The sequence below is a fragment of the Scyliorhinus canicula genome, chromosome 2 (assembly GCF_902713615.1).
Source record: "Scyliorhinus canicula chromosome 2, sScyCan1.1, whole genome shotgun sequence".
NCBI classification, from domain to species: domain Eukaryota; kingdom Metazoa; phylum Chordata; class Chondrichthyes; order Carcharhiniformes; family Scyliorhinidae; genus Scyliorhinus; species Scyliorhinus canicula.
The window spans coordinates 262687602-262715070 of NC_052147.1; the positions used below are offsets into that span (position 1 = coordinate 262687602).

Below are 27469 nucleotides of genomic sequence, written 5' to 3' on the forward strand. Positions count from 1 at the left end.
TTTTAAATTCAAATTTCGCCATCTGCCATGGTGGGATTTGAACCCAGGTTCCCAGAATATACTCTGGATCACTATTCCAGTGAAAATATCACTACCCCACTGCCTCCCAAGCTTAGATTGTTTTTCACTTTCTCATTACAGTGTGTTGCTCAGCCTGTCAAGTACTCTAATTATTTTTCACCCTGAATAAGAAATAAATGTCAAAAATCATAAGAAGCTTATGCATATTCTACAAAAATTTTCATGAATTGAAAAATGATAAAAATAAATTTGAAAAATAGACAAGACAAAAGTCATTAATTGCAATTGTCGGTAAAAGGAATTGTCGGGTGGAAGGATTATGGGTTAAAAAAAGGGCGAATCAAATTGGCAACTACCGAGCTGATGTTCTTCTGTGTCTCCTTCACACGCTGCACCTCAGGCAGGTCAGAGATTGCGGTTCCTTGACCAACATTTTCCTTGTATTTGATCTACAAAGTGTGCAGATCAGAGAGGAAAGGACAGACTGTCAGCACACGACAAACAACAACACAAACAGCTGACATTTAGATGGCACATTTATTGCAGTAAAACATCCTAAGACACTTCAGAGGAGCCATTATAGAATCCATAAAATCCCTATCGGCAGAAGAGGGCTATTTGGCCCATCAAGTCTGCACTGACCCTCTGAAAGAGCACCCTACTGATGCCCACTCCCCCACCCTATCCCATAACCCCAGCTACCCAAACAAACTGACACCAAAGCACATAAGACAATAAGAAGACAGAAGAAGTAGGTTCTAAGAGGTGTCTTGAATGAGAAGAGGGAGATTTAGAAGCAGGGAAGTTTAGGGAGGGAATCCCAGATCGGCAATAAGATGTAAACTTGATACAAATAATGTCAAGGCACAGATTGAATCAAACTACACATCGGAATTTCCCTTATTGGCTTAGTGGGTAAAGGCATCAGCCAGTCTGGCACTAACTCACACAAACATTAGCGGGCTGAGTTTAACTCCCAGTCCTTGTTGAGTTAGTAGCCATGGCAATACATGAAGAGAGACTATTACCAGCTTCAGAGACCCTGGGACAAGGAAGGCAAACTCAGGCAGGAAGACAAATATTGATGCCTATCCAGCAATTTCGGCTGCTGCAAAGTCAGGGGGAAAGAGTTATAATGATGCTCCTACAGCCGAATAGCCTATCCATTATCCAGGCTTACAGAAGCAGAGCCACTTGGGTGAGGTTTTGTCTGGCTGCTGGAGCATGAATCTATCGGTCAGCCCGACAGCAGAGGAGGGCAGAAAATGGGGAATAACGTGCATATTCCATCACTGCAGGCCAAAAAGGAAATTGCTTCCGATGAAATTTCAATTCAGAGATCACAACAATTCACCTGGATTTAAAAATCTTAGACATTTAGTTTTGATTCAAAGTTCTGATTCAAAAGTACAGGACTAAATGTTAACTTGGAGATTCTGATTCAAATTCCATCACGATTCTAAAGCTGGTTTAGCTGCTGTTTGTTTGTGTAAACAAAAAAGTGGCGCATTCATATTGCCGCTATGCTTCTATTATGTTGCTTCTTGTCTACTTTAGCACAGCATTGCAAAGTCTGACAAAAACTGCTTGTACAGTATTTCCACCCCCTGTTCAATTTCAAAATTGATTTTTCAAAAAAATACTTCAGTGAATTCCACAGAACAATTCATCAAGAATTAGAAAATGTAAAAATAAAATTGAAAAAATGAAAAGCAAGAAATGCCATTAATTGGCATTTGTGTGTTGGAAACATTGGGTAGTAAGGTCCTGTGATGTGGGTTAAAAAAAAGGGCGAATCAAATTGGTAACTACCGAGCTGATGTTCTTCTGTGTGTCCTTCACACGCTGCACCTCAGGCAGGTCAGAGATTGCGGTACCTTGACCGATATTTTCCTTGTATTGGATCTACAAAAAGTGCAGATCAGGGAGGAAAGGACAACATGTAAGCACGTGACAAACAAACAGCAACACACGCACCTTCTGCCAACAATGTCCAGACACATTCTGCACCAAACTACACATTGGGTTCTCCTCCTTTGGCCCAGTGGATAGTCAACACATACAAACCAGCAAGCATCAGTGATGGCTTCCTCATAAAACAAAACCTGCTTGGACAGCAACCAGCACCAGAAGAGAGGGGTTTTATATATTCTTTCCTTGTGGGTCAGGTTGACGCATAAAACAGATGACAAGGCTGCCCAGGAACTAAATGGTGGTATTCCCCCCCCCCCCCCCCCCCCCCCCACCCCATGGCCACCACTTGCGGCATGTTTTCGGGCAATGGAATTGGTCCACCATTGGCTGGTGGTGGGATCTTCCATCCCCGCCGCTGTCAACAGGCTTTCTCGTTGTTCGCATCCTCCGCTGCCACTTCGGGGTCGCCATCGGCAGGACAGGAAGATCCTGCAGATGGGAACGGTCAGAAAACTTCGGCCATAATCTCTTTTGGGCTCGTCAGATGAACCTTTCCCTTGTCCTGTGCTCATTCCAATCTTCAATCCTGCACAAAGTTAAAGTTGGGGCCTCTGCTTCATTCTCAATTAAACTCCTATAGTAGACAACAACAGCAGCTGGAGCAACCTCTTCGGGCGAGGAAGGGGGAAAAAATAATCAGCCAATGTTCCTGTTCTCTCGTGATGAATCGCCTTCAGGTTATAAATGGTCATGTGAGAATGGTCATGTCAGAATTGAATTGGAGGGCTCTGGGCTCACGTATCCATATCCCAATGTTAATTGGTTCTCCTTCACCAGAAGACAGTAAACATAATGGAAGGAAAATGTACAAACTACATCACAAGCTACACACCACTACACACCCACAAGCAAAAAAAGGCAACAGCAGGTTAAGTATGTCATCTGTTTTTGTTTTACTTTTTGTTAGGGCAGGTGATTAAGTGGACGAGGGTTCTATTTCCACATTAATTTCAAACTTGACAAACTATTTAGCCAATTCCCAAAAAACAACTTCACAAAATTAGAATATAAGTTCTAGTGAAATCAAATAAATTAGACAAACTAAATTATGTGAATTGTTTTAGTGCAAGGACGGTTTGGGTAGTAAAGATGGATTATGGCAGAACACAAGAGTGGAATCAAATTGGCAGCTACCGAGCTGATGTTCTTCTGCACCTCCTTCACACGCTGTACCTCAGGCAGGTCAGAGATTGCAGTCCCTTGACCAACACTTTCCTTGTATTTGATCTACAAGGCGCGTAGATCAGGAAGGAAAAGACAAATTATGAATGCATGACAGACAATGACAAATAGACCGAGACAAAGTAGCGCCCATGTATTAGACACTGCAACAAATTGCCAACATCAAACTTCACAGAATAAATGAAGAACAGAACAGACGCAACATGCAACCACTCAGCTAAAATTAATTTTGATCTACTACCAGGATCTGGTGGATTGATAAAAGGTGCTGATTCCACACATATAAATCTAATTTAAATATTCCAAAATAGCATTCCGAACTTGATTTTCCAAACCGCAATTCATTTTTGGATAATTCCAAAGTGAATCCGGATTTGGAGATCCCAAAGGTGAATCATGATTTCAAGATTCAAAAAGCGGTGATCTGAATTTGTATCTGAAGTTCAGATTCGCCCATCTTAAATTCTCCCATTAAATCTCGACTGTTTGAGTATCTCTCTCTGGTAATATTTACTACAGGTGTCAACGTGTCTGAAATAAAGCTCTTCTGATGCATTTGTTGTCTTTTTTAATTTTTCCCACAGGACTCTCTACTACTTGCGCAGTTTCCTGTCCTAAAAGAAAATCCTGACCAGAATCGCTCACGTTTCAAAAAAACAAGTGAATTTGAATGATATGAAAAAATAAGACAGAAATGATAGAGAAATGGTATCGATGAACTTTGGTTTGGTGGCAGAATGGGTTAGGTGGTCTGGGTGGATCATGGGATGACATAAGGGAATGAAACCAGCAGCTACCGAGCTGATGTTCTTCTGTGTCTCCTTCACACGTTTCACCTCAGGCAGGTCAGAGATTGCAGTTCCTTGACCAACATTTTCCTTGTATTTGATCTACAAAGTGTGCAGATCAGGAAGGAAAGGACAAACGTATTATGGGCAAACTGTAATCCATATTAAAGCATATGCTGCATCAGATTGCAATAAACTGAGTACTTCAGCACATGTAACAAACTGGATCTACTCCCAATCTGCACACCGTGTGTCATTTGTTCACAAGTTTGTTAACTGGTCTCCGAGCATCCAAAAATATTTGCTTTAAGTCACGTAATTTACGTTTTATTAACACTTATCATTCCAAACTGTTAAGAGTTATTTACTTAAAGTTTGTTGGCGAATTAGAATTTATTTTAATCCTTTTAGGAAAATGAAAGGACGTAACCAAAAGATTAAGCATTTTAGTCACAGCACTAGGTAAAGTTAGAAAAGTTTAACTCAGTGTTATTACTAACTTTGGTGCATGTTTTTTTTTAAAGGAAGGGTGAATTTCCACAGGCATCCTCCTGCACATCGTCAGTGACTGAAGAGTGTCGACACCAGTGTTTTGGTTTAGCACAGCTCTTGTGATAAAGTTACAATGGATGAGCAGGAGAATTTTATCAGACTTCACCTCCAGCGTACTTTGTCAAGATGACTGGCTTTACATTTATAAACACAAGTAAGTGAGGTTAGGTGTACTTTCAAACTGAACCAGAGCACAGAAAAATGACTTCCATCATTTATAGAGTAACCCAGACTATGCTTCAGCGTGTTCATAAAAGTTTGAGAGTTTGGAGTCCCACAAATCTGTTTTGCTGACACCATAAAATACTAATACTTAAAACTTGAACATGTATTCAACACTGAATACTAAGTATCAAAGGCTTTTCCACTTATTTAATGTGCCTTGGACATCATTCATGATGAGCGAGGTCTGTGATTGCAACGATATGGATGCTTCCGTCGGCTAACACGAGTGCTTTCAGAAGTTATTGTTCAAAGCTCATTCCTGCCTTTGGGTTTTTCTGGCGGGATTGGGGGGGGGGGGGGGGGGGGGGGGGGGGTGGAGAGAGGCCTGGGAGAGAAATGGACTCATTTTTCAGATGGCACAATCCACCAAAACAACGGATGACTGCTAATTGGAGCTGATAAAGACTGGATTACAAGTACTGTCTGTGTCTTTGACAATGCCAAGACGAATGGAGCAATCAAGTGTTTCTGACTGAGTCCATACCCTACCTTTCTTGTGTAGTGCAGCATGAAATTCACTTTACCTGATCTGCACTTGTGCCCGAGGAGTTTTGCAAAATGTCAGGACCAACAGTACTCTGAATTCCTCCACCCCCCCCCCCCCCCCCCCCCCCCCCCCCCCCCCCCCCCCCCCCTCCTCCGGTTCGTATTGAGGTGTGGAACTCAGAGTCCTGGTCGCAACACTGAAAAAATGCGGAAGCTATCTTTCAAAAATAAATCAAGGGTTGTGGCTTTAAAGGCCAGTAGGCATGTATTGTTGTTTCCAAGTTACTTTAGGTTTCTGGTCTTGAACTGTATGCAAAGCCTGAGGGCAGAAAACAACATGTGGGGTCTCAGTAGCCCATTGGCTACCATCAGAGAAACCAAAGGAGGACACCCAAGTCCCATTGGTGAACTAATGTTACCTGGAGTGCTGTAATTGGGTATTCCTAACAATGTCAAAACGCGGCAATGCAAATGCAGCATTAATTAAGCACATATTCCTCATAATTTTTTCTGAGTTATTTAACTATACACGAGGATAACTGTACAATCTTGAAATTTGACAGTAGTTGAACTCAACTAAGGGAGACTAAACGCTAAAATAAATATGATTTCTTTAAACATTCCTTCTCAAGATGTTTGTGACACTGGGAAGTTCTGTATTTTCACACATCCTTAATTTTATATATTATATGCAGAAACAGGTAATTTTGCCTAACTAGTCCATGCTACCGTTTATGCTTCACTTGAGCCTTCTCCCACCCTAACTCATCTAACTCTTTTAGGCTGACACTCTTTTCCCTTCCGCCTCTACTTAGCGAATTTCTCCTTCAGTACTATTTGCCTCAACGATTTCCTGCGTTAGCAAGTTCCATAATCTTGCACTCTCGTACCAACCAGGATACAGTTGCCCTGTGGAGTCTTCTTCTTGAATTACAAGAGCAAGGGGGATGCTGCACTTACATAAGATACAAGTTAGACCTCAGCTGGGATATCGTGCACAGTTCTGGGTGCCACACTATAGGAAGGACGTGAAGGTATTGGAGAGAGTGCAGAAGAGGTTCACAGGAGTGACTCCAGGGATAGATTGGAGGCATTGGGACTATTCTCCTTGGAGAGAAGAAGGCTAAGAGGAGATTTGATAGAGATAGTCAAAATCACAAGGGGGCTGTACGGAGAAGATAGGGCAAAACTGTACCCGGTCATAAAAGGATCAAAAATGAGAGGGCACAGATTTAAAGTCATTTGTAAAATAAGCAAATATGTTGTGAGAAAAAACGTTTTCGAACAGTGAGTGATTGGGATCTGAAATGCACTGCCTGGAAATGTGGTGGAGGCAGGTTCAATCGAGGCATTCATGAGAACATTAGATGATTATTTCAATAAAAACAATGTGCAGGGATATGGAGAAAAGACGGGGGAATGGCACTAACATCTGATGCGCGTTTGGAGAGCCGGTGGAGACACGATGGGTCACATGGCCTCCTTCTACGCTGTAACAATTCTGTGATTCTGAGTAGCTGGACCGCTTCAGAGTTTATTGTCACGTAAAGAGCAGATCAGGAAGGACAGTGGGTTTCCTTCTGGGAAGACCAAATGGGTTTTCATGATAATCCAACGCTCCCTTTTACTGATGTCATTTCCAAAGGTTTTCAATAAATGACCAGCTCAAATTCCCCTGGTGGGAAATTAAATGCATGTTTCTTGGATTATTCGTCTGGGATCTCTGGTTTATAGCCATGCAGCATGACCACTACACTATCGAGCCCACATTGCACACACAGACTAATTACTGTCCTTATACTTTCAGAAAATGATAACTGAAAGCACAGACATTTGCAAATACTTTTTCTGAGGGTTTTCCACATTGTATCACAGATCCTAAACATATCATAATCTGGGTTCTCTGAAAATCAAACTGATTATGCAACTGCTATTATTAGAAGGTCAAAATTTCACACAGGTGAAGGCAAAATTAAAAGGTTGAAAGTGGTGAAAATTAAGGGATTAGCAAAAATTAGGAAAAGGAGGGTTGGTGCTTTGGGAGGTTGTACCGAGCTAATGGCCTTCTGCGTTCTTTTGACTCTCTCCATCTCTGGTGTTTCTCTAATTGATGTCCCTGTACCAATCTCTTCTTTATACGCGATCTTTATACACACAGAAGCAAGTTATTAAAAGGAAGGGAAGAACAGAGATGGTCTTGCTTCAGCAATGGAACCCAGAAGCAATACATCCGAAACAGGCAAGATTCAGCAATAAATCAGCAGAGATTACAAGTAACAAACCAATTCAACTAGGAACCTGTACAAGGCTGATTTAAAAAACAATTATACCAGTAGAGTTAACTGCAAGTTAGCTAAAAACCATGAAATCAATAATGGCTAGAAAAACCTTTAAAGGACATCACATGTAATAATAATAATTGTACTTAAGTCTGTTATTGGGAAATATCTGCATGATGGTGGAATCAAGCTAAACTATGGTCATTGTTAGATTACTGCAAATTGACGAATTTTGTTAGAATATTTGTATAAATAAAAAAGGTAAGGAGAAAAGTAGAGGATGGTTTTAAAAATTACAAATAGGTGAGTAGATTAGCACTGGAAAGATATTTAGGTAGAAAGTACCAAGCTGAAATTCTTTTGGTTTTCTTTAGCTCGCAGGATTTCAGGTGTGTCTTTTACTGTGGTAACCATTCCTTTAATGTGTTTAAGTTCTGAAGTGTACTGAAGCTATAAAAGAGTGAAAATCAACAGTAAGAAAACAGGAACAACAAGCAAATGAACATTGATGAGACCAGGTAAAGCTGATTAATTCCAGGGCTCTAACAAAATGTTCCCAAAGATTTATCTGCACATTGCATGAAACTCATTAAAATCGATGTTTACAGCAACATCCCCAGTGGTGCCACGGGGTCTTGACTCTTACAACTAAATTGGGCCCTTGCTTGGCTGCAGTGGGAGCCTCACGTAGTTTTAATCTTTGAAGCTAAGATCCTGCCAGTTCGAAATGGTGAGGCCACAGGCGAGCAAGTGGGCTCTGCCTGATCTTAACCCCCTCCTGTGCAGCATTCCTGTTGAGGTTAAAATCTAACCCCTCCCCGATACCCAGCACCACAATCTCAATCACGTCATCCAACCCAGAGAGACTGAGAGCCAACCGCAGGGCCTGACAGATCAATGAGCAGCATTGGGCAAAGGCCTGCGAGCAGGTTTCCATTGAATTCACCGAATAGTGCACAGCATGAGGGGGAAGAGATCTATTCATATATAATTATATGTTAAAATATATGATCGGGGGAAGAGGAGAAAGAACCCTTCTGCTCTCTAGAATGATAATGGCATTTTGTTACCGCCCCCTTGAATTCCATAAAAACATAACATAAAAAGCAAAGAGTGTACACAAACAATTTAGATGTTTACTGTCTCCAGAAAACATGTTGGACACTGATAGTCCAGACAGGTAACAGAGACACAGCCCTTTTTAAGACAACAGCAACAATTCTGCTCCGTGTCCCAAAATAAGGTTTAATTTTTACCTTTCGTCAAACATGTATTGCACTGAATGGAGGACATGTTGGCAGTGTTCCGTTCTTTCTTCCTTTTTTGTAGTCTGTGCGTTTATTATGGGGTTGATTTTGCCGCACAGAGGGCAGACAAGGTGGAGCGCAGACTTGGTCAGCGCTTCAAAATCAGCAACCAAAGAAACCCCTTTGGGTTCCCGAATGATCGAACTGGGGCGCAATGTATTCCCATGGCTGAAACACTTTGACTTACTGTACTGATGTTCTTCTGGTTCTCACGGACTCTGTGCATCTCGGGCGTGTCTGACACGGAGACGTATTGGGACATGCCCTTCACAGCTTCTGCCTTGTATTGGCTCTACACAGTGGGTGACAACGGAACGGTACATTTTATTGCAGTAAGATTGTCCACAATTCAGACTTTTCAGAACGATAACAGCTGTCAAATGGGCAACCCATGCAAAGCTCATCAGGGGCTAAATTAGACTGTGGAATACGCCAGTGAACTGTATTTTAATGAAGCCATTTACTCATTTTGACTTCTTTAGTCAAGTAGTGACAGAGGAAACTGGGAGGAGGGCAGGGAAGTGTTCACTTCCAGAAATGCAATGTAAAAGATTTGAACCTGTTACCCAGCCATTCTACTACTTGAAGCTGCCCTTACTCATCAGTCATTTTACATCTGGGATTGCATAAATGAGCTTGGGTGGAAATTTAAAGTCCGAAATAACAGCACAGTTTCAAACACGTGCCAGCTATAATTTCTCACCCATCCTCTGCAATTCCAAAGCACAGCTGTAATTATAGGGAGCGCAAGTAGAGAATTGAAGCCAAAATTTGTCCCCGCCCCCAGTCTAATGCAAACGGAACACACCGGATATGCATGGGTGCTTGGGGAATAGTACCTTGGCACGTCAGACTGGAATAAACTGATGGGTAAATAATTCCTTTGTTCTTTTTTTTTAAAAAAGAAGAAATTACTAAATAATATGAGCATTTGCTGATTATCGGTTCAGAGGAACTGTTGGTGAACCTTTGATATTTTTTAAAAGCCCCTCATTGCGAGTGATTTAAAAAAATAAATAAAGCTGGGTGAAATGATTGGGGCTGTAATATAGGTTCAGTGCCTGAGGAGCCTAACAAACAGCAGGTTGGAAAAGACGGCCTTTGGCAGGATTAAAGGTACAGACATTCCTGGGGCTGAAGAGGACTGACATCCCAATTTGCACTCAAGGATTTGCACTTTGAGGATTGGGGCAGATCCCAGTTGGTGGGATTCCACCACATTTGAATGACAGCAAGGAAGGATTTCAACCGCGCACCTCCTGGCTGACTCCAAGAATGTAACTTAGCTCATGGGAGCCGAGAAGAATTTGAGAACCACGCTGGCATCAAACCATTACTAAAGCAACCAGTCCATGAGGAAACATTGGGAGCTGAAGGTGAGAAGAGTACAATTTTCTCTGGGTGCTCAATCAGGCCAAACCTTTGTCATTAAAGTGGTACTGCTCCCACTTTCATGGCTGGTATCTGGAGGGCACTTGCTTCCCTTCCCTACAAATTACTCCTATCCACAGAATTAAAGAATCTATTCCAACTCCAATTCTCTTTCCGTACCTAGTGGTGCACTAAGGCAAACCTGTGTCTGTTTCCCGAGCTAACAATTCCCAGAACAGATCGCCAGTCTGTAGCCAGGGGTTTACAGCTTGAGGGTCGCCACTCCACATCAAGTGTGGCTAACCAGGAGCCTCTCCCACTCTTACCGCCAGTCATTGGCACGATTGGAAGGATTCTTCAGGTTGACATTCAACCTGTTTGGCCGTGTTATGAACACACCGTTCTTGGCCATCAAGTCCTCGGTGGGACTTGAACTCGGAGCTTCTTGCTACAGGTGTACCCACTGCACCACAAGATCTCCCAAAGGAATCTATGGCTTGAGGTTTAGGACAGTTATGGTTCTGCTCACCCCCACCTGCACCAGATATAGTGAACCTCACCCTCCTGCATCCACCTCCCCAAAACATGGAGAAATTCCCAGGTTAACAGGTCCTATCAATTATCAGAATGGGCAGTGGAGCTGAAGGTAGGTAGGGGAGAGAAAGATATGCTTTACCTGGCTGCTGAGATTCCTCACATTCTGAGCGTGAACTATGTCAGGCGAATCTGTGACTGTGGTGTAGTTTGCTTTGTCCATTTCAGCCAATTGCTTGTACTTGACCTAAAAGAATGATCGGTCAATGTTAACCATACAGGTATCATTTCAGCCAGTTAATGAATCAACTCACTTCACTGACTTGGATGGAAGTAGAATTTACAGACTTCAAAGGATATAGCAGAAAACTGGTTTAGTCATTAATCTCCAGATTTGGTTGGACCTTATACAGCACCATCAGGTCCCCCTCTCGTCCACTAAAATTGCTTATTATTGCAGGGTCAAATGTCACAGAGGGATGCTAATTAGTGGAAGCAGCATGGTATAGACAGGCTGAGAAACCCCACAACCAAAGCATCAGATCAGAACTCTTTAGTCCACTCACATCCAAACATAAATGGTGGTACATAATAAAATACATATGAGGATATCAAAAGCACTGAAACAGATAAGGGTGACACAGTGGTTAGCACTGCTGCCTCACAGTGCCAAAGACCTGGGTTCAATACAAGCCTTGGGTGACTGTGTGGAGTTTTCATTTTCTCCCCATGTTTCCTTCGGGTGCTCTGGTTTCCTCCCACAGTCCAAAGATGGGAAGGTTAGGTGGGGTTATGGGGATAGGGCAGGGGAGTGAATCTAGGTAGGGTGTTCTTTCAAGTGGTCAGTGCAGACTCGATGGGCTGAAAGGCCTCCTTCTGCACTGTAGGTATTCTGTGATTAAGTAAAAGTAGGTGATAGGCCTCCTCCTGAAGTACCCATCATCACAGATTTAAAAAATAATAATTAATTCATGGCATGTGGGCACCACTGGCCGGAACAGCATTTATTGCCCATTCCTAATTGCCTATGAAATGAGTGGCTTGCTGGGCCATTTAAGAGTCAACTACATTGCTATGGATCTGGAGTCACATGTAGGCCAGGACATGTAAGGGTGGCAGATTTCCCTCCACAAAGGAACCAGATGGGCTTTTGCAGCAATAGTTTCATGGTCATCATTTGGCATTTAATTCCATATTTTTATGAATTCCAATTTCATCATCTGTCAGGTTTTGAACCTCGGTCCCCAGAGCTTTACTTCGGGTTTCTGGGTGACTAGTCTAGTGACAATATCACTGCACCGCCTCCGCCATATTGGTCTTCAGCCAATTCAACTCACTCCCAAACAAGAAATGTCTGAGAGCATGAAATACAACAGCAGTTATGGGCCACAACAACATCCTTGTTTTAGTGATGAAGACTTGTACCCGGAATGAGCAGTTCCCCTAGCCAAGCTATTCCAGGTAGACTGGCATCTACCCGACATAGGAAAATTGCTCAGGTATGTCCTGTCCACAAAATGCAGAACAATCTGATCTGGACAGTTACTGCACCATCAGCGTACTCACAATCATCGGGAAAGCAAGGTATCATTAATATCAAGTGTTGCTTACTCATTGATGTTCAGTTTGAATTCTGTCTGGACCACTTGGCTCCAGACCTTACTGCAGCCTTTGTTCAACAGTGAACAACAAAGCTAAATTGCACAAGTGCGGTGAGAGTGACTGACCTTAACAGCAGGCAGCAAATGAATGTGTGTGGCATCAAGGAGCCCTTGTTGAACTAAAGTCAATGGAAATCAGGGGGAAAGCTCTCAACGGGTTGGAGTTATACCTGGCACAAAGGAAGATGTAGTAGTTGCAGGTCAGGCATCTCAGCCTCAGCACATCATTGCATAAGTTCCTTAGATGTCCTTCGCCCAACCGTCTTCAGCTACTTCATCAATAATCTTCCTTCCATCATAAGGAAGTGAGGATGTTCGCTGATGACTGCTCAAGTTTTAATACCATTTATTACTTCTGAGCTATTGAAGCAGTCCAAGTCCACATGTAGCATGATCTGACTAATACTGAGGCTTGGGTTGATAAGGGGCAAGTAACATGTGTCCCAATTAATGACCATCTCCAGCAAGAGAGAAATTAATCATCTCCCCTTGATATTTGATGCATTACCATTGCTGAAACCCCCACCAACAACATCTTTGGAGTAACTATTGACAGAAATGTAACTGGACCAGCCACATAAATACTGGCTCCCAGAGAAGGTCAAAGGCCAGAAATTCTGCAGTGAGTAATTTACCTCACTCTCCGAAGCCTGTCCACCATCCGCAGGTCAAGGGTGTGATGGAATACTCCCCACTTGCCTGGAGAGTGCAACTCCAACACTGAAATAGCTCAACGCCATTGAGGACAAAGCAGCCTTGATTGGCACCCCATCCATCATCTTAAACATTCACTCCCTTCACCACCAGCATTCAATGGCTGCCATGTATACCATCTATAAGATGCCTGTGGCAACTTGTCGAGGCTGCTTCAACAGCACCTTCCAAATCCATGACCTCTGCCACCGAGAAGAACAAGGTGAGCAGGCACATGGGAACACGACCACACACACATTTCCCTACAAATCGCATACTATCCGAACAAGTTTGTCTTCTGTGGGTAAAGGTTCTGCAGCTCCCTCCATCACAGCTCCGTACATATACCTACGGCAGCAACAGTGTGCCGACACTGCACGGACTGCAGTGATTCAGCAAGGCTGCTCACTACTGCCTTCTTGAGGGCAAGTAAGGATGTGCAATAAGTGCTGGCCTTGTCAGTGATGCCCATGTCCCATGAATAAATGAACAAAGTGTAAAACAAATTTATTGTCGAATAAACAAGCCTGACAGAATCTCTGTAATTGGGTGAAAGAACAGAATCTATTGTACCCATTGCCTCTCACCTGGCTTAAAATCTCCGTAGCATTCTTGGCTCTGGCAAATTCTGGTGTTTCATTTGCAAATGCCACAAGCCCTTTACCCTTGATTTCTTCCTCCAATGATCTCTTGTACTCTTTCTGAGATAGACGAAGAGAAGAGGCACACAGTTAGTTCACAAGTCTAGGGGAGAACCCCTACTGAAAATCCAATAATGATGTAGTTGGAAATTTCTGCAGCCAAACCAGCGGGTCGAAGGACACCAAGCAGAATGGTACGAGTTAATGGATTGCGTTTTGTGTGTCCGTTGTGGCACAGTTGGCAACATGTTTGTCTCTGAAGCACAACTTTCTGGGTTCAAGTCCCACTCTAGGCACAAAAATCAAAGCTGACATTTCAATGCAGTACTGGGGGAGCACTGCTCTGTCGAAGGTGCCACCTTTCAGATGGGATGGTAACTGAGGCCTCATCTGTCTAATTGGCTGGCTGCAATGAAGCCCTTAGCACTATTTCGAAGAACAGCAGGGCAGTTAGCCCCGGCGTCTGGCCAATATTTTTCCTTCAATCAACAGAAAAAAAAAGATTATTTGGTCATTATCACATTGCTTTTTGTGGGAGGTTTTTCAGAGTGTATCTTGACTGCGTCATCTCCTACATTCCAACACTGAGCGTACGTCAAAATGTACTTCATTGGGACATCCAGTGGTCATGAAAGGTGCTATATAAATACAAGTCATTCTTTCTCGGTTTAAACAATTATTTTTCACTCTGTGCTGTCTAATATCTCTTTCAAAAGCGATGGTGAATATGGCATTTCATTTCATTTCGCTTCAAAGGAAAGGCAATTGTTCATCTATTTACAAAGGGTATTTACTCACTTCACAATTTGCTAACCGCAAATTCAGGGCTCTTGTACGTAAGGTCATGGCAGGGGTGAGTTACGGTTCACTCAAGTGAGTCCAAGTTGCTGTGGCAACATGCACTTTTACATGCATGTTGTAGTCCAGAGCTATGGATAGCGCTGGTCGACGTTCCAGTGGCATTTTCATCATACGGATGACCAGGAATCTCTCTTGTTCTTACCACCACTCATCAGCTTGTTTTGGAAAGGTGTTACATGCAGACATGAGTATCCTAGCGGACGTCAACGTAGAGATCAGAGCCAGCTACAGCTGTCTAGAGTGAGGTTTGAACCCTGCGCCTGCTGACTCATTGTCGCGAAATACTATCACAAAGCTAAAGGCTTTCTCCATAACACCACTTTGGTTCTTTAAGTCCTGCAAGTATACAAATGGGCCTGAATCCAGTTATCCTGTAAACCCTCCCCCTACCCCTGCTCCTATGTTCCTATCATGGCAGGAGAGATTGACAGCTCCGTACTAGGGAGGTGAAAATTTGAGAAACCTCTTGCAATTCATCAATTCTTCTGAGACAATCAAGGCAGGAGAAGAGACATTTGGGGTTTGACCTAACTCCACGTACAAGTTATCCCAAGGACTCTACTTAAAGAAAAGGATTTCATCATTTGGGACGGCACGGTAGCATAATGGTTTGCACTGTTGCTTCACAATGCCAGGGACCTGGGCTCGATTCTCAGCTTGGGTCGCTGTGTGGAGTCTGCACCATCTCCCCGTGTCTGCGTGGGTTTCCTCCGGGTGCCCCGGTTTCCTCCCACAAGTCTGGAAAGACGTGCTTGTTAGGTGAATTGGACATTCTAAATTCTCCCTCTGTGTACCCTAACCACAGAGTGGCAACTAGGGGATTTTCACAGTAACTTCATTGCAGTTAATGTAAGCCTACTTGTGACACTAATAAAGATTATTATTATTTTATTTATTGAGGCGAGGTAAACTTCAAGTCTACGAACTACTCGAATCTAATGGGTAGCAATGCTGACATTTTAATTGACTTCAGCATTTCTAGGCTATGGAGCAGGGGGAAAAAAACGAAACATTCTTACTTCTTGGTATAAAAATTCATATTGTGGAAACAAAAAGGGAAAATAAGGCTTGTAATAAGTGATATGCCACTGCATACAGGCTGCACAAATCAAGCTTGGCCTTGCTGAGGAGACTTGCGCTGGGTAACTTTCGAATAGGCAAGATGGAAAATGAAAATGAAAATGAAAATCGCTTATTGTCACGAGTAGGCTTCAATGAAGTTACTGTGAAAAGCCCCTAGTCGCCACATTCCGGCGCCTATCCGGGAAGGCTGGTACGGGAATCGAACCGTGCTGCTGGACTGCTTGGTCTGCTTTAAAAGCCAGCGATTTAGCCGAGTGACCTAAACCAGCCTCTTGGGCCTGTGTAAGCTAAGCTTTACTAGAATCGGAAAGTGAGGCCTCACAGTATGCTCATAAAACAGATGGAACACAACATTTCATTTTCAAAAGCACAGGGAGCACACATCTGACTGCTCGGTGCCTGGAACTGTGCCATGCCTACCTCGTTCAGAATGTACGTGGCATTCCTTGCTCGCATCATCTCAGGGGTCTCCTCAACCGTCATTAAGCCCCTACCCTTGACACCTTCCTCAAGATCCTTCCTGTACTCTTTCTAAAGAAATGCAGAAAGAACAGGAGAGCTGCAGAAATACCGAGAACAAGACATTTCTGACGTTTTCATGCACCACACCACTAAAAAGTAGCCAGACAGAAAATGAAGACTGGAGAACAGAACAAGGCTTTGTTTAGGCCTTTCATTAGGCTCAGACAGATAAAATACGACAAGCACAATCAGGTGACCAGAATGCAGGGCTTCTTGGACAACAATACCGTCACAACAATGAAGCAGACACTGCACTAAATGGGTTGTTCACATAATCATTAAATAATAAAGGGCATTAATCATCTGTTTACCCATTTGAGCGAGGCAACAGCAAAAAGTTAGCGTACAAGCCAACGAACATTAGTTGCATTATTCTCCAAATTAAAAATGAAAAAAGAAAAATCTTTCATCATTAGTCAAAACATCACTGTGTCCTAATTTGCTCAAAAAGAAAGAAGTTCAAATTTTGTGTATTTAAAAAAAAAAACTATATAAAAATATATTAGCTTGATTACTTTTCAAATTGATGAAAGGTCAAAAGAAATAAACTGGCTACCTCACAAATTATTTTAGTTGCATATTTGACATGCAACATTGACGGCGTAATCTCCAAACCAGAAAGGTTTCTGCCTTTTATGTGCTCTTCCAAATCCTTCTTATATTCTTTCTGTTGGCGACAGGGAGAAGAAATAATGTAGATAAAGAACTTTGGAACAGAATGATAAGAATAATGGATCACAAGATGTATAATAATAATAATGTTACAATCGCCAATTCTTTAAATAATTCCTGGCAGAGGTGGTCATTCTTATAGAGCTGGTTATATGTATCACTGGTTGGAAAATTAAGACAATTAATAGGTGAAACATCAAAAAAAGAATGTGGGTAAAATTTGCTGACCGTGATCCCTGAGATCCCTGAGATTGTGATTCAGAAATGAAGAGCAAAGTCTTCTGATGATGACAGGCGTTTGGGCTGCTGGCTGGACTGTTGATGAGGGCCTACCCTGCCTATGCCGATGTCTCGCCTACCCCGTCACCAGTGAACCCACCACAGGGGTTGCCTTCAGCGGGACTGGAAGTGGGCAGCACGGTAGCATAGTGGTTAGCACAATTGCCTCACAGCTCCAGGGTCCCAGGTTCGATTCCAGCTTGGGTCACTGTCTGTGCGGAGTCTGCACATCCTCCCTGTGTGTGCGTGGGTTTCCTCCGGGTGCTCCGGTTTCCTCCCACAGTCCAAAGATATGCAGGTTAGGTGGATTGGCCATGATAAATTGCCCTTAGTGTCCACAACTACCCTTAGTGTTGGGTAGGGTTACTGGGTTATGGGGCTAGGGTGGAGGTGTTGACCTTAGTAGGGTGTTCTTTCCAAGAGCCGGTGCAGACTCGATGGGCCGAATGGTCTCCTTCTGCACTGTAAATTATATGATATGATATCCCAATGATGGGAAAGTCTGGAAAATTCCACCCTTTGAGTTTAGAAGGTTGAGTGATCACTTCTTCCCCGCTCCAGATCACTTCTTTGCCCCCCCCCCCCCCCCTCCCCCCTCCGAATCACCACCACCACAGCATCTTATTCCACCTGGGTACTTGACAGGCCGGTGATGCACCTTCAGCCAGGATTAAGGACCCCGGAGGTGGATGGCCAGCCCACTGAGAGCTGCTGACCAATCAGAGCCTGGCAGCTCTGTTGAATGCCAGTACCACAGAGGAGGTTGGCTGCTGCCAGTTCGATAACCACCCGAGGCCCACGATTGCCGAGGGTTCCAAGCTGCAGGTGAGTGATAGTGAGAGAAGAGGTCATGGGAAATGTGAGTGGAGGGAGGAGAGACTGGGAGTAAGGGCAGGTGTTGGCTCTCAGTGGCACCCCCTTCCCTTGGCCGCAAATTGGGGCGGTGCTGGTAGGCCATCCATGGGCCAACCGTCATGGACCAAATGAGGGTAGAGATAGGAAGGTGGCAGGGTCCTTACCAGCCACTCTGTGGTGATCGTAGATCTGAGTAGATGCAATACAACTGAGCAAGCACTAGAGGGAGCACGGGAGAGCTATATATACCAGGGACAGGAAGTGACGACACACTTCACGGAAGGCAGAACTCGTAGCAGGACACAGACACAAGCAGGCAGCATTTGAGGTAGCCGTAAGTTAAGCTCTGAAGAGAGAACAAATTCACAATAAAGCACCTTCTCCACATTTGAGACTACGAGCTTTATTAAGACACGAGAAGCAACACATGGTACCAAGAGTGGCTTCAGACGCTTACTACAGGACAACTCAGCTGCAGATACAGAAAGAACAAAATGGCATGGAAATCTCCTACTGGACATTCGACTTGGGAAGACATCGCTTATTCAAGGATGTGGCATGGAACCCCACCTCAGCTGGACACGACTGGCAATGTAAGAAATGTCTGGAAAATGTTTCAACAATGGTTCGATTTATATATCATAGCTAATGATGTAGCAGCAGCCTCAGACGAAATTAAAATAGCAATGCTCATCGCAGGACATGAAGCTAGGAAAGCATATAATGGATTTAAATACTCAAAAGATGAAGACAGCAACAGCTTACAAACAATACTAAACAAATTTGAAGAGTACTGTAAGGAATTTGAACAGCACGGAATGCTCAGAGGCCAAACTGCACAGAGACTGAGTGAGTCAAAATCTGCATGGTTTCTGTTGATGTGGTCTCACTGGACTCTTGGTGCTCCACTTCTGGAGTCAAAATCTGCCTGGTTTCCATTGACGTTGTCTCTCTGGACTCTTGGGTGGCCCGACTCTGTGCTTCTGTACAGACAAGCTGAGAACTGTCAGTCTCGCTGTGATCCTGTACGTCGAGTGTGATCACCTTGTCACTGTTTTCGCATGCAGTGGGTAGATGTACATTGTCTTCTTCTTGTTCATGTGAGCTTGGTAGACTTTCGTAGTCTGCTGACGTCATGACGCCACCCCGCAAGACGTGGTGGCTTGATCTTGTGGGGCGGCGGAGGGTAAATAGTGCGTCCGATTTGGACGCCGGCCCGACAATCGGTGGGCACCGATCGCGGGCCTGTCCCCTCCAGAGCACAGTCGTGGTGCTCTTTCCCCTGTACTCCCCCCACAAGCCCCAAACGGGCATATCGCACCCGTTTCACGACGGCAGCGACCAGGTGTGGTTGCCGCCATCGTGAAACGGTCACGAATGGCAGGCTCCTCGGCCCATCCTGGTCGGAGAATCGCTGTTTGCCATGAAAAACGGCGAGCGCCGATTCTTCCAAGCAGGGGGGGGGGGGGGGGGCCAGGGGAGTGTGACATTTTTTGGGGGGCCCTCCCGCGATTCTCCAACCCAGCGTGGGGAGCGGAGAATCGCGCCCTATGTACTTCGCTTCAAAGACAGGCATCACTCGGCAACGCTACCACCAACACAAGTAGCCTAGACAGGTTCTTCAGGGGTAATGCTCACATTCTATGACCTTACCTCACTCTGCATGTGTTGAGTTTCCATGGCAGTGAGATAAACGGGTGTTTCAAAGTCCAACATTGCCTTGCCTCTTTCTTTCTCGTACTTCTCTTTGTATTTGACCTGAAATGTACGTCACAGTTACTCTCTGCAACTGATTCAGCTTCAGTCCAGAGTTTATAAACTCTTGAAACAAGGTATGATGCTAAAGCATTTTGACCTCTTCCTCTACCCCCAAAATACAAACAATCAAGAAGGAAAATACCTCTTGACAAAGAATATGTGCTTCATTTAATTCTAACTCAACATTTGGTAAAAGAAAGGAGTGTGTTCACAGAAACAAAGTAAAACGTGGAAATCTGTCATACATTTTGGAAGAGACATGAAATAAAAGGCTGCAAACAAAATGTTAGGAATCTGTATCATTTTCCATTGTAAAACATGACATTTTATAATCAATGCAATGTGTTGTAAATCAGCAGTCCTTGTCGTAGCTAGCCCCTTTAAGGACTAGCCACTTTAAGGGATGCTCTCCGAGGAGGGATCATGTGACCCGCTAGTCCAATCAGGGATGGAAGTTGGGAATTCACTGAGATGTGTTGGGACTTGTCCCAGCAGTTGGTCCCTGTAGCTGAGTATGGGAAGACTTTTTTTCATTTGTTCATGGGACATGGGCATCACAGGCTCTGCCAGCCTTTATTGCCCATCACTAATTGCACTCTGTAAATTGTTGTTTATGGTGGGAACAAATAGTTGTTTCTGATAAATTAACTGGTGAGCCTGTTGTTGAATTATTACAGTCCCTATACTTCATAGAGGTAAAAATGAACACAAAAACTGAAAGGTTGGTTGGGAAATCCCTACAATTAATCGTCCAGATTGAATTTTTGTGTTAAAACCACCACCCCCATTGGCAATATAATGGTACAATTCATTAGTCCTCTATCATTTTATTACATCAAACAGTAATCTTTAGAGTTGCCCCAATGACCTCCTATGTGGTAATTTCTCCATTTCAGATAAACTATCTGGAAGTCGTGTCCAATGGAAGCTCCAGTCAACCTCTTCGAATAAGGAAGACAACGTCGGAGTAAACTGAATGATATTGTAAAACCTCCCCACACTTCCTTCAGCTGATCACGTTTCAGGCAGGGATTTGTGCACGGCACAAGGGTACTAAGCCAATATTGTACACAATGGGAAGGTGGCACAACGTAAAAGAAAAACAGTGATTATGTTAAACTCTGACGCACCACAGAGGAAGAGAAAATATTCTAACGTTCGTTTTAAAATAAAAAGGTTTCTTCTTTGTTCAGATTGGAAGATTACTGCAGGTCAATTCCTCTGCATGCTGGATAACTTACTGCACAATGGGTAGGATATTAAGTCATACATGTACATACATTCAGTATACTTCAGCTGACTTACTTGGCTCTGTAACTCAGTTGCTTCCTTGAGATGAATTTGTTCAGGTGAATCGGACACCAGTTGGTAGTGACCTTTACTCTTCTCAAACGCCTTCTTGTACTGGTACTAAGGGAGGGTCAAAAACCACCTCAACAACAGAGAGACTACAGAGTCTGAATAGTGTGACCCATCTACAAAAAGGTGCTCACAAAACGTAGTCCGTTAAACAGCAAAATGTGAGAGGCAAGAAAAGAAATCCAATCAAAAAAAGGGATGTGGATGGTGGATTATGGTTCGTGGGATTACACACAATGGATATGGACAAATTCTAAATAAAAATAAAAGCATTGATTGAGAATTGCCATTTTGTTGGAAGAGCTAATGTGGCAACCATTAACAAGGCTAGTTTCATTGGAACTAATTTTTCCATTAAAAATTATGGTGGTTTGTTAAAAGCCACGAAGAGGACTTCCGGTGGCGGCCATGGAGAAGCAGGCCACATGTTTGGTGGCTCCCACCTGTATCGGACGTTTGGACCTTTTTCCCCCATTTTTTCCCGGATTTTATGGGATAAATCGGTGACGAGTGAGACAGTAAGGAGAAAACCCCCTCCGGTGTATGGCGAATTGGACCAGAAGTGGCTGTGTGAGACAACAAAGTCCAATAAGGGAGACGCAAGTAGACCTGGTAACACGAGACAGCATGGCGGAGCAGCAGGGCCATGGGGAGATGGCACAGTGGTCGACGGAGCAGCTGGTGAAGTTTTTCGAGAATTGCTTTGCCAAGCTGAAGAAGGACACACTAGACCCGATTAAGGCTTTGATTGATCAAGTGGTTCAGAATCAGGAAACCCATGGAAGAGCGATCGAGGAGGTGGAACAAAAGTTGTCCAAGCACGAGGAGTATATAACCGTGCTGGAAATCGAGGTGGAGATGATGAACGATTGCCAGAAAAGAATGCAGGAAAAGCTGGAAGACATGGAGAATAGGTCCAGGAGGCAGAATCTCAGAATTGTTGGTCTCCCTGAAGGCAGTGAGGGATCGGATGCGAGGACTTAGGTGACGGACATGTTGGAGAAGTTGATGGGGGCTGGGACTTTCCCTCGGCCCCTGGAATTGGACAGAGCACACAGAGCCCTCGCGAGGAAGCCCCGAGCGAACGAGCCACCGAGGGCCATGGTGGTATGTTTTCACAGTTTCATGGACAAGGAACACGTTTTGTGGTGGGCCAGGTAAGAATGGAGCAGCAGTCGGAGAACTGTGAGTTTTGCATCTATCAGGACCTGGGAGCGGATTTGGCCAAGAGGTGAGCTGTGTTCAATCGGGCAAAAATGACCCTCTTTAAGAAGGGGGTGAAGTTCGGGATGCTGTACCCAGCCCGTCTGTGGGTCACACATGAGGAACGGGACTTCTACTTTGAAACACCAGACGAAGTGTGGACCTTTATTAAAGAAATGAAGCTGGAAGCAAATTAAAAGACACTGAAGCCTTGGAGAAGTACTGTGGGGGCGATTTGTGGTGCTGGATTGTATAAGTTTAAGTAGCACTATATGAAATAATGGGCTGTGTGGATGGTTAAAGGTTGCTTTGTCTTGCAGGGAGCAGGTTAGAGGGGCGGATGGGCTTTGAATTTGGTTCTGCTTTTTGGGTGACTATTTTTCTAGAACGACTTTTTCTTCACTGTTTTTTCTGATGTTTGTTTACTGGCGAATGTGATGCTTTTAAAAAGTTTATTCATGTGGGGGGAAGGGGGGAGAGGGAGACAGATTGCTTGGTGCCAGGGGTGGGAGCTACCAAGTCAGCATGGGTCAGCTGACTCAGAAGTGCAGTGGGGGGTGAGCAGGTGTTAAGCTGGAGCTTGATACAGTCATTGATCCAGAATTGGACTTGTCAAAATCCAGGACAGGGAGGAGGCCGGCTGCGGCAAAGGAATTGAAGGGTTGTATGGAACAGATGGGGGGAGTAGACCTATGGAAATTTGCACGGCCGAGGACAAAGGAATTTTCCTTTTATTCACATGTCCACAAGGTATACTCTCGCATCGACTTTTTTGTTCTGAGCAGGTTGCTAATACCTAAGGTGGTGGATACTGAATATTCAGCAATCGCAGTGTCAGATCATGCCCCGCACTGGGTGGATCTATGGGTTAGTGTGGAGAGAGGGCAATGCCCGCTGTGGAGACTGGATGTGGGGTTGCTAGTGGACAAAGCGATCTGTGGGCGGGTTAACAAGTCCATCCAGAACTACCTGGAAACAAATAATATGTGAGAGGTCTCTGCAGCGACGGTCTGGGAAGCTTTGAAGGCAGTAGTCAGAGGGGAATTAATCTATCTACAGGCCCACAGAGAAAAGGTGGAATGGGCTGAGAGGTTAGTTGAGGAGATATTCCAGGTGGACGGGAGATACGCGGAGGCCCTGAATGCAGGGCTCCTGAGGGATCGGCGGACGTTACAGGTGGAGTTTGGGTTGTTGACCACAGGGAAAGCAGTGGAACAGTTGAGAAAGGCAAGGGGGGGCGATCTATGAGTACGGGGAAAAGGCAAGCAGAATGTTAGCGCACCAGCTCAGAAAAAGAGAGGCGGCAAGGGAGATAGATAAAGTAGAGTAGAGACGGTAATACCGTCCTGGACCCAGCGGGGGTAAACGAGGTGTTTAAGGACTTCTGTAGTAAATTATATGAGTCGGAACCCCTGGCTGGAGTAGAGGGGATGAGGCAGTTTTTGGATCATTTGAGGTTCCTGAGGGTGGAGGGGGACCTGGTGGAGGGGCTGGGAGCCTCAATTGAGATTGAGGAAATAATGAAGGGGCTGGAGGACATGCAGTCGGGCAAGGCCCCGGGGCCTGACGGCTACACAGTGGAATTCTATAAGACGGTTTCAGAGATACTGAGCCCACTGCTGGTGAGGATATTTAATGGAGCAAGAGAGAAGGGAGTCCTCCCCGCAACAATGTTGCAGGTCTCAATTTCATTGATCCTGAAATGGGAGAAGGATCCTGAGCAATGCGGGTTATACAGGCCGATTTCTCTACTGAATGTGGATGCCAAACTGCTGGCTAAGATACTGGCCACAAGGATAGAGGACTGTGTCCCGGGGGTGATAGGGGAAGACCAGACGGGATTTGTAAAGGGCAGGCAACTCAAGGCCAATGTTCGAAGGCTGCTCAATGTTATTATGATGCCCTCAGAAGGAGAGGAGGCGGAGGTGGTGGTAGCGATGGATGCGGAGAAGGCTTTTGATCAGGTGGAGTGGAATTACCTGTGGGAGGGGCTGGGAAGGTATGGGTTTGGTGAGGGCTTTATTGGCTGGGTGCGGTTGCTCTATCAGGCACCAGTAGCGAGTGTGCGTATGAACCGGCTGAGGTCGGTGTATTTTAAACTACACCGAGGAACGAGGCAAGGGTGTCCCCTCTCCCCGTTACTGTTTGCTCTGGCCATAGAGCCATTGGCCATGGCGTTAAGAGCCTCTAGGAACTGGAAAGGGCTGGTTTGGAGGGGAGGGGGGGTGGGGGGTGGAGCTCCTGGTCTCGCTCTACGCAGATGACCTGCTCTTGTATATTTCGGACCCGCTGGAGGGGATGGGGGAAGTAATGTGAATCTTGGGGGAATTTGGCAATTTTTGGGGGTATAAATTGAACATGGGGAAAAGCGAGATGTTTACGATCCAGGCAAGAGGACAGAAGAGACTGGGAGAGCTGCCTCTTAGAATGGTTGGAGAAGAGCTTTCGATATCTGGGAATCCAGGTGGCCCGGGAATGGGAGGCACTGCACAAGTTAAACCTATCCCGGTTGGTAGAACAAATGGAAGGGGACTTTAAGAGATGGGACATGCTCCCGCTATCACTGGAGGGGAGGGTACAGATTATGAAAAAAACGGTCCTCCCCACATTTCTGTTTGTCTTTCAGTGCCTCCCCATCTTCATCCCTAAGACCTTTTTCAAGCGGGTGAATAAGATTATTTTGGGCTTTGTGTGGGCGAGTAAAACCCAGCGAGTGAAGAAAATGTTGCTGGAGCGCAGTCGGGTTGATGGTGGGTTGGCGCTGCCGAACTTCTGCAATTACTACTGGGCGGCTAATATAGCCATGATCAGGAAGTGGGTAGTGGGGGAGGAGTTGGCATGGGAGCGGATGGAGGTGGCATCATGTAAAGACACCAGTTTGGGAGCACTGATAACGGCATCTCTTCCGTTCTCGCCGGCCCGATACTCCACAAATCACTCCATAAGTCCGGTGGTAGTGGCGGCTCTGAGGATCTGGGGGCAATGGAGGAGATATAAGAGAGTGGAGGGAGCATCGATTTGGACCCCGATTTATAATAACCATGGGTTTGTACCGGGTAGGCTAGATGGCGGGTTCCGGAGTTGGCAGAGGGCAGGAATTGGAAAGATGGGGGATCTATTTATAGGCGGGAGCTTTCCCAGCTTGAAAGCATTGGAGGATAAATTTAAATTGCCAGCAGGGAATGGTTTTAGGGATTTGCAGGTGCGCGACTTCCTGAGAAAACAGGTGCTGGCCTTTCTGCTGCTGCCGCCACGGGGGATACAGGATAGAGTAGTTTCCAGTACCTGGGTGGAAGAGGGGAAGGTATTGAATATTTACCAGGAGCTTTCGGAGGCAGAGGAAACCGCGGTGGAGGAGCTTAAGGACAAGTGGGAGGACGAGCTAGGAGGAGAGATAGAGGTGGGTCTATGGGCGGATGCCCTAAGCAGGGTTAATGCCTCCTCATCATGTGCAGGGCTTAGCCGTATACAATTTAAGGTGGCCCACCGGGCACACATGACGACGGCTAGGATGAGCAGGTTTTTCAGGGTAGAAGATAGGTGTGCGAGGTGCACGGGAAGCCCAGCAAATCATGTCCACATGTTTTGGGCATGCCCAAAGCTTAGATGGTTTTGCTTAGGCAATGTTCATGGTGCTAAAAACACGGGTGGTGCCAAGTCCGGAGGTAGCGATCTTTGGAGTGTTGGAAGAGCCGGGAGTTCAGGGGGCGAAAGAAGCCAACGTCTTGGCCTTCGCCTCCCTGGTAGACCGGAGACGGATCTTGTTAATGTGGAGGGACTCAAAGCCCCCGAGTGTAGAGACCTGGGTTAGTGACATGGCTGGGTTTCTCAGTCTCGAGAAAATAAAGTTCGCCTTAAGAGGATCAATGTTAGGGTTCACCTGGAGGTGGCAGCCGTTCGTCGACTTTCTCAGGGAAAATTAAAATGTCAGCAGATGCAGTATTCCGGGGGGGTGGGGGGGTGGGGGGGGGATTGTTGTTGTATGGTTGAGGTGTGTGAAGATTGGGGTGGGGGGGTGGGGGGGAGGAGGTGAGAATGTTTATTTTACCATGTTGATGTCATTGTTTGTGTTACTGTTATAAATTTTTTTCTAATATCTCAAAATATTATTTTTAAAAAGCCACGAACAGGAGATTTAAAGAAAAATAAACAAAACAATTCCAAAGCCTAATATTGAAATGAAAATCGTTTATTGTCACGAGTAGGCTTCAATGAAGTTACTATGAAAAGCCCCTACTCGCCACATTCCGGTGCCTGTCCAGGGAGGCTGGTACGGGAATTGAACCGTACTTTGAATCTGCTTGGTCTGCTTTAAAAGCCAGTGATTTAGCCCAGTGAGCTAAACCAGCCCCTAATATTGTGGAGAAAGCAAGAATAATGTACCTCAAAATAGTCAGATAAGGGCAGCACGGTGGCGCAGTGAGTAGCATTACTGCCTCATGGCGCCGAGGTCCCAGGTTCGATCCCTGCTCTGGGTCACTGTCCGTGTGGAGTTTGCACATTCTCCCCATGTTTGCGTGGGTTTCGCCCCCACAACCCAAAGATGTGCGGGCTAGGTGAATTGACCACACTAAGTTGCCCCTTAATTGGAAAAAATGAATTGGATAATCTAATTTTTTTTTAAATAGTCAGATAAACAGTACTATGACATTGTGCCAGTGCAGACTCGATGGGCCACAGGGCCTCTTCTGCACTATGTGATTCTTTGATATAAAAACAAATCTTAATGGACATGAATTCTTTAAGTTGTCTATGATTATTTTTGTGCATCACAAAAATTTTATAATTGTTAAGGTATTTGTTAAGGAAATGTTTCAATCTGACAGGATTCTCTATAAAGTAGCAATAATTGGGAACATTTTGAAGACTTTACTTCAAATTTAAAAAATGGCTTGCACCAGGGATGTTCCCAAAGATCTTTGCAGCCAACAAAGTATTTTTATACTAATAATAATCTTTATTAGTGTCACAAGTAGGCCAACACTACCACTGCAATGAAGTTACTGTGAAAATCCCTGTTGCCACACTCCGGCGCGTGTTCAGGTGCACTGAGGGAGAATTCAGAATGTCCAATTCACCTAACAAGCCTGTCTTTCAGGACTTGTGGAATCTGAAGTGTAGCCAGTGTTATAATGTGGCAGCCCATTTGCACATATCAAATTC

At 44.8% G+C, this 27469-nt stretch overlaps 1 protein-coding gene across 12 annotated transcripts in view; it reads right to left on the reverse strand.

The window, feature by feature from the left end:
* The window catches only part of neb (nebulin), a 361584-nt gene that overhangs the window by 30443 nt on the left and 303672 nt on the right, over positions 1 to 27469 (reverse strand). For 4 of the 12 annotated variants that reach the window (XM_038790010.1, XM_038790008.1, XM_038790012.1 and 1 more), the window contains 13 exons: positions 21050 to 21154; positions 19640 to 19744; positions 16737 to 16847; positions 16079 to 16189; positions 13661 to 13774; positions 10862 to 10966; positions 9002 to 9106; positions 7853 to 7957; positions 7280 to 7372; positions 3975 to 4067; positions 3130 to 3222; positions 1834 to 1926; positions 378 to 470 (listed from right to left, as the gene is read on the reverse strand). In XM_038790010.1, coding sequence (XP_038645938.1) covers positions 378 to 470; positions 1834 to 1926; positions 3130 to 3222; positions 3975 to 4067; positions 7280 to 7372; positions 7853 to 7957; positions 9002 to 9106; positions 10862 to 10966; positions 13661 to 13774; positions 16079 to 16189; positions 16737 to 16847; positions 19640 to 19744; positions 21050 to 21154 — 1326 coding nt within the window. The remainder of the gene's footprint in view (positions 1 to 377; positions 471 to 1833; positions 1927 to 3129; positions 3223 to 3974; positions 4068 to 7279; positions 7373 to 7852; positions 7958 to 9001; positions 9107 to 10861; positions 10967 to 13660; positions 13775 to 16078; positions 16190 to 16736; positions 16848 to 19639; positions 19745 to 21049; positions 21155 to 27469) is intronic. The other 8 variants (XM_038790015.1, XM_038790013.1, XM_038790014.1 and 5 more) reach the window with 4 other exon arrangements.